Source organism: Rhinoraja longicauda, chromosome 13 (assembly GCF_053455715.1).
Source record: "Rhinoraja longicauda isolate Sanriku21f chromosome 13, sRhiLon1.1, whole genome shotgun sequence".
NCBI lineage: Eukaryota > Metazoa > Chordata > Chondrichthyes > Rajiformes > Arhynchobatidae > Rhinoraja > Rhinoraja longicauda.
Window position 1 is genome coordinate 26,700,644 of NC_135965.1, and position 15,785 is coordinate 26,716,428.

General features: G+C 41.4%; 1 protein-coding gene across 2 annotated transcripts; it reads left to right on the forward strand.

The window, feature by feature from the left end:
- Positions 1-17: 17 nt before the first annotated feature.
- cep19 (centrosomal protein 19) lies at positions 18-15,746 on the forward strand. 2 transcript variants are annotated; one of them, XM_078410626.1, is made up of 4 exons: positions 18-206; positions 5,800-6,722; positions 12,651-12,790; positions 14,212-15,746. In XM_078410626.1, the coding sequence occupies exons 3-4, from the start codon at positions 12,661-12,663 to the stop codon at positions 14,574-14,576; spliced, it is 495 nt and encodes a 164-aa protein (XP_078266752.1). In that variant the 5' UTR covers positions 18-206; positions 5,800-6,722; positions 12,651-12,660; the 3' UTR covers positions 14,577-15,746. The 2 variants fall into 2 exon arrangements, with proteins under 2 accessions (XP_078266752.1, XP_078266755.1); XM_078410629.1 differs by lacking the exon at positions 18-206 and adding an exon at positions 218-382.
- Positions 15,747-15,785: the final 39 nt, after the last annotated feature.

Below are 15,785 nucleotides of genomic sequence, written 5' to 3' on the forward strand. Positions count from 1 at the left end.
TCAAATCATTTTCAATTAATTTCTAATTCATTTCTAGAAGGCGAAGCCATGATTATGTCAATTATTTTTTTTGGCCGACTTAATGGTTTGTGAAAGTAGACGTACTGCGATCTTCGAATGTTTCATTTCTTCAGGCACCTTGTCTCAGAAAGATCCCAGAAAGGCCTGGTTGCCAAGGAAACGAGGCCCAGTTTCGTCTACCCGAGGTTTGTATTTTCACCAATTGCACCTTGCATTGAATGCTGCTGTTTAACGATTATTTAATGTAAGAAGTGACGATTAGAGAATTTGCTAGTTCTTTGTTAATATTGGTAACAATTTATAGCAACCAATAGCAGTGATATGTGGTGAACAACAGTAAGAGCTAAATCAGCAATTCATGGTGAGAGACGTGTGTGTAATGTGTGGAGTACTTTTGGGACAAAATCATAAAATGTATATTTAATATCTTTTGGTTTTGTTGTTCGTAAATGCAATATATCGGCTGTTATTAAATATTCAAGAGAATAATAATTCGTGTTATGATTAATAGTAATTAGTAACCAAAAGCAGTAAAATCTGAAGAAAGGTCTCGACCCGAAACGTCACCTGTTCCTTCTCTCCGGAGATGCTACCTGTCCCGCTGAGTTACTCCAACATTTTGTGTCTATCTTCAGTAGGAAAATAGTCTCCGTAAAAAGGCTTCATGTATTCAACCCCTCAAAGGCCGCATCTTTTCTAGGCTGTGCTAATGCTATGGAGCCATTTCTGGCCCTTTAAAAGTCTAATTTAATCTCTCATTGGGATCTATGCTGTCAACTGTCTGGGTCCTGGGGTTTGGAATTCCATCAAATACTCCTTTTTCTCTGAAACATGCTTTTAAACTTTTCCATTATTCCATAATAATATTTTGCATGTGTTTCTTTGAACATTTGGTAAATCTCACTCCAAGCTCTTATTACTGGCTGAGACCAATTGTTCTTTCTCCAGTGTTTTGCTCTGGGATGTTGGTCTTCAGATCTTTGCATCTCATTCTGGATGACGTTACTTTGTTTCCATAAATTTAACACATCCTTGTCTTGTTACTTTGTGGTTTTCATTGTCCTGGAGTTTAAAGTTTTTTGCAAAAGCACAAAAGAGCTTCTTGAATTCTGAATTGTATTAGAACTCAAAGATAATTTCTCCTTTTCTGGTGATTTATTTTAAATGTAATTTTCTTTTGCTCAGAATGCTGAGAAGGAACAAATGTATTGATCATGTTGATCTTGCATAATATTGGTCTATTCAAAAGATCAAAAGCTCAGATAAAGTGTTTTTGAGCCAAATCTGAAGCGGTGGTTGGGGTTATTAGGCTGCATGGAAATATTTTTTTACTGGCTGCAGCACACCAGATTTGTAAACATAGTACACTGTATACACCATAATGAACAACAATAAACTAAGTTCTGTATGGATATAAAAAAACAAACAACCAATAATAGTGCAAAGATAAAAACAATGACCAAGTCTATGTAGTTTGGAGATTATTTGGAGATTGTTTTAATAGGTTGATGGTTGTTGGAAAAAAGCTGCTCCTGAACCTGGACGTTACAGTTTTCAAACTCCTATACCTTCTTCGCAATGGCATTAGTGAAATAAGAGTGTGGACATTGTGGTGTAGGTCTCTAATGATGCTGGCTGCCTTTTTGAGGAAGCGATTCCTGTAGATTCCTTTGATGGTGGGGAGGGCAATACCCATGATGGACCCAGTCCACTACATTTTGCAATCTTCTTTGTTCCTGGGCGTGCCGAACCAGGCCGTGATATAACCAGTCAATCTGCTCTCTACTGTACACCTATAGAAGTTCAAGAGAGTATTCGTTAACATACCAAATCTCCTCAGTCGTCTAAGGAAGTAGATAAGCTTTCTTTATGATTACATCGATGTTCTAGGTCCAGGACACATCTTCAGAAATATGCATGCCCAGGAATTTAAAGTTTTTAAATTAAGCCAAGTTTGTTGATCCTCAGCCTTCAACTTTGAAAATCAACAATCAGTTCCTTGGTTTTACTGACATTGAGATTGAGAGCAAGGTTGTTGTTTTGGCACCATTTGGTCAGTCGATCGATCTCTATCCTATACTCTTGACTCATCATTATCCATAGTTTGTCCAACAACAGTGGTGTCGTCGGCAGATTTGAAGGTGGAAATTTATCTGGCTACAGTCATGGGTCTAGAGTAAGTAGAGCAGGGGGCTGAGCACACAGCCTTGAGGTGCTTCATTGCTGATCATTATTGAGATGTGTGTTGCTGCCAATTCATATTGATTGTGTTCTGTTGATGAGGGTCCCGTTACAGAGGAATGGGCAGAGACCCAGTTCTGTGAGCTTGGTAACCAACTTGGAGGGGATGATGGTGGAACGCTGAGCTGTAGTTTATGAAGAACAGCCTGATAAATGTGTTTTTATTGTCCAAGTGGTCCAGTACTGCGAGATTGTATCCTCTGTTGACATGTTGTGGCGGTAGGTAAATTATAATGGGTCCATGTTCTTGTCGAAGTTGATATGCACCATAAGCAACCTCTCAAAACAGTTCACCATGGACATAAGTGCCACTGGTCGGTAGTCATTGTGGCATGTTACCTTACTCTTATTAACTTTATCTAAAAATACGCAGGAGGAAAACAGGTCACAGAAGTGCCTGAGATTTTAAATTTATTTTTCTGTTGACTCTCTGATTGGTTCCTGTCTTTCCAAGTGAAAATTTAACCACTCAGAATCTTTTCCACACTTTTCCCTACCACTGATGTTAGGCTAATAAGTCTGTGTTATCAGGCTTTTCCCTGATGGCTTTCTTGAAAATGGAGACCATGTTTGCTAACTCCAGTTATCTGGTAGCTCGCTTGTATCTAGGAGGATTTAAAAGTTTCAGCCGGAGCCTCAGCAACTTCTTTCCTTACTTCCCGCAGCAGCCAGGGATAAATGCCATCCCGCTCTGGTTATTTATTCACCTTCAGGCCTATCAAGACAGCAAGTACCTCCTCTTTATTTATTGTGAACTGCACGAGACTTTCACCTACCTCTCCACGGAGTTCTACAAATAGACTGTTTCCTTTGTGAATAGTATTCATTTAGGACCCCATCTATACCTTCAGGATCACGAACAGATTGTCTCAGTTGTCCCTAATGAGCCCTGGATTTTCTCTGATTTATTTTATTTTCCTCAACATACTTGAAGAATGCCTTTAGATTTACCTTGGTCCTGTTTTCCAGTCATTTCTTGTGACTCCTCTTTGCCTTCCCGATTTCCTATTAAGTGTCTCTCTATACTTTTAGACTTGTGACAGGCCTCCTCTATCTTTAGACTTTAGAGATACTGCGCGGAATCAGACCTTTTAGTCCACCAAGTCCGTGACGACCAGTGATCACCCCGTACCCTAGCACTACACACTAGGGACAGTATACAATTTTCCCAAAGCCAATTAACCTACAAACCTGTAACTCTTTGGAGTGTGGGAGGAAATCGGAACACCCGGAGAAAACCACATGGGCATGGAGAACGTACAAACTCCATATAGACAGCACGCGTAGTCAGGATTGAAACTGAGACTGGTGCTGTAAGGCAGCAATTCTACCACTGCGTCACTGTCATTGGTGTTTTTTTCAGTTATTTGTTTCCCTTTCTCTCTTTATTCACATTGATATCCATGGTTCTCTGTACTTGTTATCCCTCCCTTGTCTGAAGGGTCTCGACCCGAAACGTCACCCATTCCTTCTCTCCAGCATTTTGTGTCTACCCCTCCCTTTTACCCTTGCAGAAACATTTAGACTTTGAACTCTTTACTATTTCTACTTTGCTTGCTTCCCACTATAGATGATATAGATATAGACATGCATGCAAGTAGATGCTCCCATTCTACCTTTGCCAGGTCCTCCCTTATGTTAATGAAATTGGCCTTACCTCAATTTAAAGCCTTGATTTTTGGTCCATTCCTTCTTTAAGTATATGAAGTAATGGTCACTATCTCCAAAATGTTTTTTTACTGACAGTTCCTCCACTTCCTTCATTTGACCACCTACATACCCCAATATAAAGTCCACTTTATGGCACAAATGGTCTAGCACCAGAGGCCTGTGAGGGTGGTGGAAAAAGAGTTAAGAGATCCAACATAGAACAGTACTGCACAGGAACAGTCCTTCGGCTCACAATGTCTATGCTGAACATGAAAAGATCAACTCACATCTGCCTGTGCATAATCCATGCTCCTTCATTCCCTGCATATCCATATGCCTATCTAAAGGTCTGATAAATGTAATTATCGTATCTGCCTCCACCGTCACTCCTGGCACCCACCAAGCGCAAAAGGGGAAAAAAAGTGCCTCGCACATCTCCTTTAAACTTTGCCCCTCTCACCTTAAAACTATGCCCTCTATGATTTGATTTTTCCATCCTGGGAAATGATTCTAACTGCTTATGCCTCTCATAATTTTATATACTTCTAACAGGTCTCCCTGGCACCTCCACCATTCCAGAGAAAATCCAAGTCTGTCCAACCTCTCCTTGTAACTAGTACCTCCTAATCAAGGTATCATTCTGGTAAACCTCCTCTGCACCCTTTCCAAAACTTCCAGTACTTCCTTTAATGGGGCGACCAGAACTGCACAATACTTCAAATGCAGCCTAACCAAAGGCCTTTAAAGTTGCACCATGACTTCTTGACTTTTATACTCAATGTCTTGACCAATGAAAGCAAGCATTCTTTACCATTCTACTTGTGTTACCATTTTCAGGGAGTTATGGTCTTAAACCCCAAGAGCTCTCTGTACATCAAAGCTGTCATGGGTCCTGCCATGAATTGTGTGTTTTCCCTTCGCATTTGAACTCCAAAATGCAACACCTCACATTTGCTCAAACTCCATCTGCCATATCTCCACCCATTTCTGTAGCTGATCAATATCCTACTGTATACTTTGGCAGTCTTTCTCACGGTTCTCAACCCCAGCAATCTTGGTGTCATCTGAAAACTTACTAACTAACCTATCTATGTTTACATCCAAGTTATTTATATGTATCCCAAACAGCAGCAGTCCCAGAACAGATCCCTGCCGGACTCCATTGGTCATAGACATCCAGCCTGAATACTGTCCTTCCACCACAACGCTCAGTAAGCCAGTTTAGCTTCAATAAGACTAAAATTGTATGACAGATTCAGTTGGCAGCCAATGGTAATACCAATTTTTAATTGTGAAAAAAGTTTAAAAAATGGGAGGGAACATGGGAGAGGAATGAAACAGTGGAGGTTCAGTGATTGGACAGAATGATCTTCATTAGAAATTATAATTAATAGACAGTTGAAGTTATGTAATAGATTAATATACCATGTCAGCGACTGATTTTAGTTTAGTTTAGAAATACAGCACTGAAATAGGTTCTTCAGCCCAACGAGTCCACGTGACCTTCAGTCATCCATTCACACTAGTTCTATGTTATCCCATTTTCTCATCCACTCCTTACACACTGAGGGCAAGTTTTACAGGGGGCAATTTACCTACAAATCCCATGTCTTTGGGAGTGGGAGGAAACTAACGCAGTCATGGGGGAGAATGTGTAAATTTCACACAGGCAGCACCCGAGGTCAGGATCGAACGGATCAATGCCGCTGTGAGGCAGCAGCTCTACCAGCTGTGCCACTGTGCAACCCTAATGGTGAAGAATGGTGATTAATAAAATAAGTTATTAATTTTAGTCGTGACATTTGTGCTGCTGAAATATTGTAATTTGATTGTAACTGATAAGAATAAATATAATAATGATACACATCTTCTGACTTGCTCTTGCAGCCACAGTATTTATAACTGGTCCTCTTGAATCCTGATCAATGGTGACCCTCGGAATGTTCTTGGGTGTGACAGCGCCCTCTCCCTTGGATATCACTCTGATCCCTATCACTGGCTGACTGACTTGGAGAGGCCAACTTCCGATATTATTGGTAACATCTGGGGCCAATTAACTGATATTGGATGGCTACTTGAACCTTGTCAGCTTACTCCCTAGAAAACCCAGGCACTCTAGCCATAGAGGAGAAGGAAGAGAGAAGGAAGGGAGACGGAAGAGAGACGGAAGAGAGAAGGAAGAGAGACAAAGTGGGACACCTCCCTGTTAGCTGTGCTTCTCTGTTGGAGGAAGACTGAGCCACTACGACAATCTGAGACCACCAGCGCCACTGTGTGATCAAGACTGGATTGCCAAGGAGAAACCCTAGACACACAGCGCCTCTACTGAGGCTAACACTGAGTGGCTGGGGCAAGCCTGAGATGCCAGAACCTCTTCCTGACCACAGACAATGAGGGACCGTGCTCACACTCACACGGAGGCAAAGACTTGCCATCAGGATAATCCAGAGACGACCAGCACTGCCTCTCCAAGCCAAAAGCTGAGCCGCCAGGAAGAAACCTGAGACCGCCAGCTCCTCCTCTCGAGGCAAGGGTGCACTGCATGAAAAAGCCTAAGATCACCACGCCTCCTCCTTCGAAGACCAGGACAAGCTGCTGGGACAAGCCGGAGATCGCCAGGGTCATCACACATGTGCTCTGACGGCAAGGGAAGCGCAGAGCCCTCAATGCGTTCCTGGACCTTCTTATCACTGTAAATAAATATATATCACATGAACTCATCGTAGTGTCGGTGTGGTCATTGCCGAACCCAGCTTCATCCCCGATGCCACAGTGGGTATTAGATGATGGTAATGCCATTGAATGTCAAGGTTAGTGGTTGTACTGTCCTACTGGAGTTGTTCAATCAGGTCACTTGTAAAGGTCAATGATGATGTGGCTGTGAATAGTTAGGCTTAGGACAATGTCATGAGAGAAACTCACCAGAGTCTGCGTCTGGGATTGGTGAGTAGAGTAATGGTGACTTTTCCACTTTGTAGCACTATTGACTTCACTTTCTGCACTTTGCTAATAATAAGAGCAGACTCACTGGATGGTAAATAATTGGATTAGATTTGTCCTTTTTGTAGATATATGCTTGGGCAATTTTCCACATTGTCAGGTATAAGCCAGTATTCAAACTGTTGGAACCGCTAGGCTAGAAGTACAGTTAGTTCTGGTGTGCAAGTCTGCTGTAAAACACTGGAAACCTGCAGACTATGCTTTACCCAAATCTCTCAGTCATTCCTTAACATCACTGGGAATGAACTGATTTCGTCCATCTCTGAAGCTGAGTATTTCTTGGTCAGCACACTTCAGGAAGTTACTTTCCTGCAGCTCAAGTGTGCAGGAAGAGAGGAAATAGATGTTGACCAGACGGTCTATAAAGAACGGACATGTGGATCAGGAAATCCCATTATTAAATCTTGGAGACATCAGAGACTGCAGTGCTGGAGGAACTCTGGCAGTTCTGCAGTATCTGTGGAGAAAAATGTGTCAACGTTTCGTGTGGAGACCCTTCCTCCGGAAATTTTGTTTCAAACATTATTGGAAGAGAGGTTACCCTGGAGATTGCATCTGGCCTTAAGGACATCGTTAATGAGTAACTGCTGTGCAGGGAAGAGAAAGGTTACGAGAAGAACAGCTACAGGGATTCTTTAGTCAGTGGAGCAGACCATGCAATCAGAATGTTAAGTAGCCTCCCTGATGCCAAGTTAATTGAGCAGCTGCAGAACATTCCAGAAAGGGAAAGTGAGCAGCCAAATACTGTAGTTGATATCAGTATCAATAGATTTGTTAGAAAAAAGGGTGAGATCCTGAAAGCAGATTTTAAGAAATTGGAGATTCAGAAGTTGGACTTGCAAAGGTGGTATTCCCAGGTTTATTCTGTGTCATTGGGTATAGAAATGGGAGGATCGATAAGCATGGTAGGAGAGATGTGGGAGGGAGGACTTCAGATTCCTGGGATATTGAAAACATGATAGAGCGGACCGACTGCTTATGGAAACATTGATTTATGCTGTGGGCAAAGGAAGTTGGAATAAAACATGAGAGATGTAAATAAGCACAGACTGAGAACATTTAAGATGAGTGTGCATATAAGTAAATGCAAGGAGCAAATTAAACATGGCTGATGAGCTGCAGTTGGAATCATAGAGCACGGAAACAGGCCCTTCAACTCAACTCATCTATGCCATCCAAGATGCCCCATCTAAGCTAGTCCCATTTGACTGCATTTGGCCCAAACTCCTCGTAACTTTTCTTATCCATGTACCAGTCCCAAGTATCTTTTAAAAGCTGTTATAGTACCTGCCTCAACTACCTCTTCTGGCAGCTCGTTCTTTATACTGTGTGAAAAAATTGCCTCTCCAAGTGGCTATTAAGTCGTAGTATATGCGCGTAGTATAAAAAATAAAGTGGATGAGCTTGAGGCTCAGTTAGTCATGGGCAAGTATGATGTTGTAGGGATCACTGAGACATGGCTACAAGAGGACCAAGGCTGGGAACTGAATATTCAGGGGTACACAACGTATAGAAAAGACAGACAGGTGGGCAGAGGGGGTGGGGTTGCTCTGCTGGTAAGGAATGATATTCATTCCCTTGCAAGGGGTGACATAGAATCAGATGTTGAATCAGTATGGATAGAAATGAGGAATTGTAAGGGTAAAAAGACCCTAATGGGAGTTATCTATAGGCCCCCAAACAGTAGCCTCGACATAGGGTGCAAGTTGAATCAGGAGATAAAATTGGCGTGTCACAAATGTAATGCTACGGTGGTTATGGGAGATTTCAACATGCAGGTAGACTGGGAAAATCAGGTTGGAAATGGACCCCAGGAAAGAGAGTTTGTAGAGTGCCTTCGAGATGGATTCTTAGAACAGCTTGTACTGGAGCCTACCAGGGAGAAGGCAATTCTGGATTTAGTGTTGTGTAATGATCCTGATCTGATAAGGGGACTAGAGGTAAAAGATCCATTAGGAGGCAGTGATCACAACATGATAAGTTTTACTCTGCAAATGGAAAGGCAGAAGGGAAAATCGGAAGTGTCAGTATTGCAGTATAGCAAAGGGGATTACAGAGGCATGAGGCAGGAGCTGGCCAAAATTGACTGGAAGGGGGCCCTAGCAGGGAAGACGGTAGAACAACAATGGCAGGTATTCCTGGGAATAATGCAGAGGTTGCAGGATCAATTTATCCCAAAGAGGCGGAAAGACTAAGGGGAGTAAGAGACACCTGTGGCTGACAAGGGAAGTCAAGGACAGCATAAAAATTAAGGAGAGGAAGTATAACATAGCAAAGAGAAGTGGGAAGACAGAGGATTGGGACTCTTTTAAAGAGCAACAAAAGTTAACTAAAAAGGCAATACGGGGAGAAAAGATGAGGTACGAGGGTAAACTAGCCAATAATATAAAGGAGGATAGCAAAAGTTTTTTTAGGTACGTGAAGAGGAAAAAAATAGTCAAGGCAAATGTAGGTCCCTTGAAGACAGAAGCAGGGGAATTTATTATGGGGAACAAAGAAATGGCAGACGAGTTAAATTGTTACTTTGGATCTGTCTTTACTGAGGAAGATACACACAATCTCCCAAATGTTCTAGGGGCCGGAGAACCTAGGGTGATGGAGGAACTGAAGGAAATCCACATTAGGCAGGAAATGGTTTTGGGTAGACTGATGGGACTGAAGGCTGATAAATCCCCAGGGCCTGATGGTCTGCATCCCAGGGTACTTAAGGAGGTGGCTCTAGAAATAGTGGAAGCATTGGAGATAATTTTTCAATGTTCTATAGATTCAGGATCAGTTCCTGTGGATTGGAGGATAGCAAATGTTATCCCACTTTTTAAGAAAGGAGGGAGAGAGAAAACGGGTAATTATAGACCAGTTAGTCTGACATCAGTGGTGGGGAAGATGCTGGAGTCAATTATAAAAGACGAAATTGCTGAGCATTTGGATAGCAGTAACAGGATCATTCCGAGTCAGCATGGATTTACGAAGGGGAAATCATGCTTGACAAATCTACTGGAATTTTTTGAGGATGTAACTAGGAAAATTGACAGGGGAGAGTCAGTGGATGTGGTGTACCTCGACTTTCAGAAAGCCTTCGACAAGGTCCCACATAGGAGATTAGTGGGCAAAATTAGAGCACATGGTATTGGGGGTAGGGTACTGACATGGATAGAAAATTGGTTGACAGACAGAAAGCAAAGAGTGGGGATAAATGGGTCCCTTTCAGAATGGCAGGCAGTGACCAGTGGGGTACCGCAAGGTTCGGTGCTGGGACCCCAGCTATTTACGATATACATTAATGACTTAGATGAAGGGATTAAAAGTACCATTAGCAAATTTGCAGATGATACTAAGCTGGGGGGTAATGTGAATTGTGTGGAAGATGCAATAAGGCTGCAGGGTGACTTGAACAGGTTGTGTGAGTGGGCGGACACATGGCAGATGCAGTTTAATGTAGATAAGTGTGAGGTTATTCACTTTGGAAGTAAGAATAGAAAGGCAGATTATTATCTGAATGGTGTCAAGTTAGGAAGAGGGGATGTTCAACGAGACCTGGGTGTCCTAGTGCATCAGTCACTGAAAGGAAGCATGCAGGTACAGCAGGCAGCGAAGAAAGCCAATGGAATGTTGGCCTTCATAACAAGAGGAGTTGAGTATAGGAGCAAAGAGGTCCTTCTACAGTTGTACCGGGTCCTGGTGAGACCGCACCTGGAGTACTGTGTGCAGTTTTGGTCTCCAAATTTGAGGAAGGATATTCTTGCTATTGAGGGCGTGCAGCGTAGGTTCACTAGGTTAATTCCCGGAATGGCGGGACTGTGTATGTTGAAAGGCTGGAGCAATTAGGCTTGTAAACACTGGAATTTAGAAGGATGAGGGGGGATCTTATCATATCATATCATATATATACAGCCGGAAACAGGCCTTTTCGGCCCTCCAAGTCCGTGCCGCCCAGTGATCCCCGCACATTAACACTATCCTACACCCACTAGGGACAATTTTTACATTTGCCCAGCCAATTAACCTACATACCTGTACGTCTTTGGAGTGTGGGAGGAAACCGAAGATCTCGGAGAAAACCCACGCAGGTCACGGGGAGAACGTACAAACTCCTTACAGTGCAGCACCCGTAGTCAGGATCGAACCTGAGTCTCCGGCGCTGCATTCGCTGTAAAGCAGCAACTCTACCGCTGCGCTACCGTGCCGCCCATTGAAACATAGAACATATAAGATAATTAGGGGATTGGACACATTAGAGGCAGGAAACATGTTCCCAATGTTGGGGGAGTCCAGAACAAGGGGCCACAGTTTAAGAATAAGAGGTAGGCCATTTAGAACGGAGATTAGGAAGAACTTTTTCAGTCAGAGAGTGGTGAATGTGTGGAATTCTCTGCCTCAGAAGGCAGTGGAGGCCAGTTCGTTGGATGCTTTCAAGAGAGAGCTGGATAGAGCTCTTAAGGATAGCGGAGTGAGGGGGTATGGGGAGAAGGCAGGAACGGGGTACTGATTGAGAGTGATCAGCCATGATCGCATTGAATGGCGGTGCTGGCTCGAAGGGCTGAATGGCCTACTCCTGCACCTATTGTCTATTGTCTAAGTATTGCTCCTCTTACCTTAAACCTATATCCTCTAGTTCTCCATTCCCTTGCCCTGAGTAAAAGAGTTTGTGCATTCACCCTATCAAGTCCCCTCATAATTTTATACAGTTCCAAAAGATCACCCTCAGCCTCCTACGCTCCAAGGAATAACGTCCAAGCCTGCCTAATGTTTCCCTGTAGCTCAGGCCCTTGGGTCCTGGCGGCATCCTCGTAAATATTCTCTGCACTCTTTCCAGCTTAATGATATGCTTCCTGTAGCAAGGTGACCAAAACCGAACATATCTTAAATGCGACCTCACGCATGTCTCGTACAACTGTAGCGTAATGTCCCAACTTCTCTCCTCAATACCCTGACTGATGAAGGTCAATGTACCGAAAGTTTTCGTGACCACCCGATTGTGATGCCACTCTTGGGGAATTATGTACCTTTACTTCTAAATCCCTATCTCTACAACACTCCCCAGGGCCCTATCATTCACTGTGAAGGTCCTGTGCTAGTTTGACTTTCCAAAATGCAACACCTTGCACTTATCTGCATTCAACACCATTAGACATTCCTCAGCCCACTTGCCCATGACATGAACGGAGACCTGGCTGAAAATGGAGAGGATTGGGTTATAAATATTCCAAGATTCAAAGGAAAGAAGCAAGGAAAAGGAGGGAAGCAGCACATTTCTGGCCTGATTTATTTTTTAAAAGGTGGCATTGATGGACCTGATTCTGGAAAATGAACTGGCCTAATGGAGCAAGTATCAATCAAGGAACTTACAGAAAACAGAGATTATGTTAAAATGTTAAAAAAAATTATGAAAATGGATATAGACAACTCCTAAGTAACAACAGATTAAAAAAATATGCATTTTCTTAGCCATAGTGTCAATGTTGTCACATTGAATAAACTGAAGCAGGTCATTTGAGGTGTAATATCTACATATTCAATACTGCAACCAAACCTGTATTCTAAAATTTTGCAAGACACTATTATTTAAATTTATGATTTTTTTCCCCCCAAATAAGATTTCTTTTGTGGATTATCACCAATCCTTTTAAAATGTGGAAAATGATTCTGAAGATAGCTAGAGACATGTAGAGGTACACCGATTGTCATATCATTAATTCCCACATCTTGCTGATGAATTGACTACAATTTTAATCTTGCAGCTGAAACAAGATGACCTATATTCCAAGGAAATGTGGTGTTAAATTTAAACCACCCACCATTGTTTTAATCTATGAAGATGAAAATACTAAGAAGACTCGACAAAGACTCATACCTATTCGAAGCTTTTCCAGATTTTCAGGTGAGGATTTAACTTGTGTTTAATCACAACTGGCCCATTCAACACTGTACAAACCAAGTGAATGCTGATCATAGAAAGAGTGGAGAAATTCAAATGATTATTAGGTGGTTCTGACAAGACAAGATTTTTGTTGAGTATCGTGTGTGTAATAGTCATACAGCACTTTTTTTGTGCCCAATCCGCAGGCATTGCCACTTTCATTTCACTGCACATCGTGTATGTGTATGTGACAAATAAACTTGACTTGAAATGCTCCCTTTGGCCCAACCCATCCATGTTGATCAAGATGCCCTATCCAAGTTAATCCCATTTGCTTACACCTGGCTCATATTACTCTGAGCCAATTGTTAACACATTAATTTTGTATTGATTGCTCCTGCCGACAGATCCAAGTATATTACAAGCTTTCTTACTGGCCTTTCACTTTGCTCTGCCAATCTGAAAGATTTCTGAACATATACCCCAGGTTCTTGTGCTCCTGTGTATGTGTAGGTTCCCACACCATAAGTGAAAAAAAATCCTACATATTGTTGGATGATTTAAAAAAAGATTTTGCAATCAAACTTGGAGAGGATACTGTGATTAGAATAAACATTTAACCTAATGTTAATTACACATTTTCCACTTGTGTAGATAGTTATAGAAATAAGTTATGGCAATGTAAGGTATCATAAGGAATGAACTTAACAACATAAAATATTTGTCCAAATGAAATGTAATTTATTGGTGCAAGAATGATGATGATCTGCAGCAAACAAATAATATCTCTTCTGTTTCCTTGTTGTACTGGAGGAATCATAACTGAAAGAAAATAAAGTTTTCTTTTTTAAACTGAGGTAAAAATGTATTCTGGTAACCAGAGTAAAAGAGCTTTGCAAGCAGAACACATTAGGGATTAGGGCAAAGGGATCAGTGTGAAAAATGCCTTGTCAAAAGACTTGATGTGTGCCCAGGAGTGCTCTGTATCAGAAAGACTGATAGGAAAAAGTAATTGATCCATGGAAGCTAATTTCTCTGAAATCTAAAATGAAATGGCACAAAAGGAGCTGTTTGGCCTATTGTCAGCTTTGAAAGAGTTGACTCTTTTGAGTGATTGTTGAAGCCCTGGTATATTAGCATGTTAATCCTCCTTTTTATGTCTATTCTTCCAGCAGTGAGCCGCATTAGGTACGAGTATGGGTCAAAAGCTGTCGCACAATAGGGCTGATTGAATAATTGTGTCAAAATCTCATAGGCTCTACACTGATATTCCATTATCCTGAAGCCTTATGGATAACTCTTAATTTTTTCCTTGATGCATAATTTTAGACTCCCATTTGAGTCAAGACTTGAAAAAGTTCAAAAGGGGTCCAATGGTGGAAGGTGAATAAATTAATATTGCATCTAACATCATTTTTCTTTTGAAAAAATGTCCACAATAGATTGCAGCCGAGCCGCAGAAGAGATTAAGAATAACCCTCGACATCAACTGTACCTTGATGGAGTGCCACAACAGCAACTGCAGAAATTGTACCAGCTTCTGAAGGACTGCCTGAATGGGCTGAGCCTTGAAGAGAGTTTGGAGACATTTGTGAGGACAAACCCAATTAACCCAGAGGAGGATCTCAATAAACTTGATGACAATGAATTGGCAAAAAAGAAAAAAATAATGGATGAATTGTTTGAAAAGAACAGGAGAAAGCCCAATGACCCAGAATTTGTTTATGACCTGGAAGTTGACTTTCCTCAGGATGGACTAATTGAGTCATGTGGCTGGGATGAAGAGGTGCAAGAGGGAGAGAATTGATTTTCATTTCTACAACTTGCCATTGTGCAACTGAAGGTAGAATCATCATCTAGTGGCTCATTATAAAGTAACAAATGATCAACCCGAGTGATTAATTCACATGGAATTCTATCCAACCAGAGGATAATATTATCACTTTAAACTTAATTGTTTTTTTGTCTACATTATGCTGATGGGTCCAACTACTCTGGAATGAAGATTTCTGGAGTTGTCATGGTACCATATGTTGAATAAGTGTAACAATGTTTATCTATAATAACTTTCTTTGCATTTCTCCAAATTCAGTTTTATTGGGAGACTTGAAACAGATGGTATAGGTTGCTTGCAATTTCAATATTTTTACAACCAATACATTTTTCAGTGATATTTTCAGAATACTGTACATGTGCAAAAAGATGGGATAGATTTTCCCAACAGCTGGGACAGGAAGTTAGTTGAAATATGCCCATATTACAGAGTGCCGCTGACCTCCAGCAGGTTCCCAGCAAAAAAATGAAAATGATTACATTCTTCATTGATTCACTATTTGTGAACAACTCATTACAAGTCCCTCCCTGGATCACCATCCCTTGCTCCAATTCCCAGATAAGGCCTAACCTAACTATCAGTTTATGTGATGTTAACGGCTTAGTTACTTTCAGATTCCAATTTTCAAGTTACTGGCTGTAAATAGTAACTTGCAAATTGGGTTGGAAAAAAGAAGACATCTTTTTGAGGATTTAAAAGTATGTGTTGATTGGAAAACAATAGAGCAATGGATTAACTTTTTCTGTGAAATGCAAATATGAAGTCAGAAAACACAGGACTATTTGCCACTTGAGATACCTTTATAGCTTAATAAGCATGCATTTAGCACATGGATTAGGATCATGGTATATACTGTGTGAATTAATTCTGAATGTTACGCATGTATATTGAAGTAGCATGCTTAGCAGTTAACCAATTAAAAAAAAATTGTTTCTGGCTGTGAAATACAACAGCATGGTAGTAATCTCAATCAATTCACAGCAAGTTAGCTCACCTGGATGTCACCAAATATATTTATGCCATGTTTGAAGAATGTATATTATTGTGGAGCCAGAAGTCAGTGGTACAGTCACAACCAAGAAAACAGAACTTCATATCGAAATTGCAAATGCTCTGAAATATGAGGCTCCCCCCCCCCCCCCCATGAAATCAACATGTTAAGATGTTTACCGACATTCTATT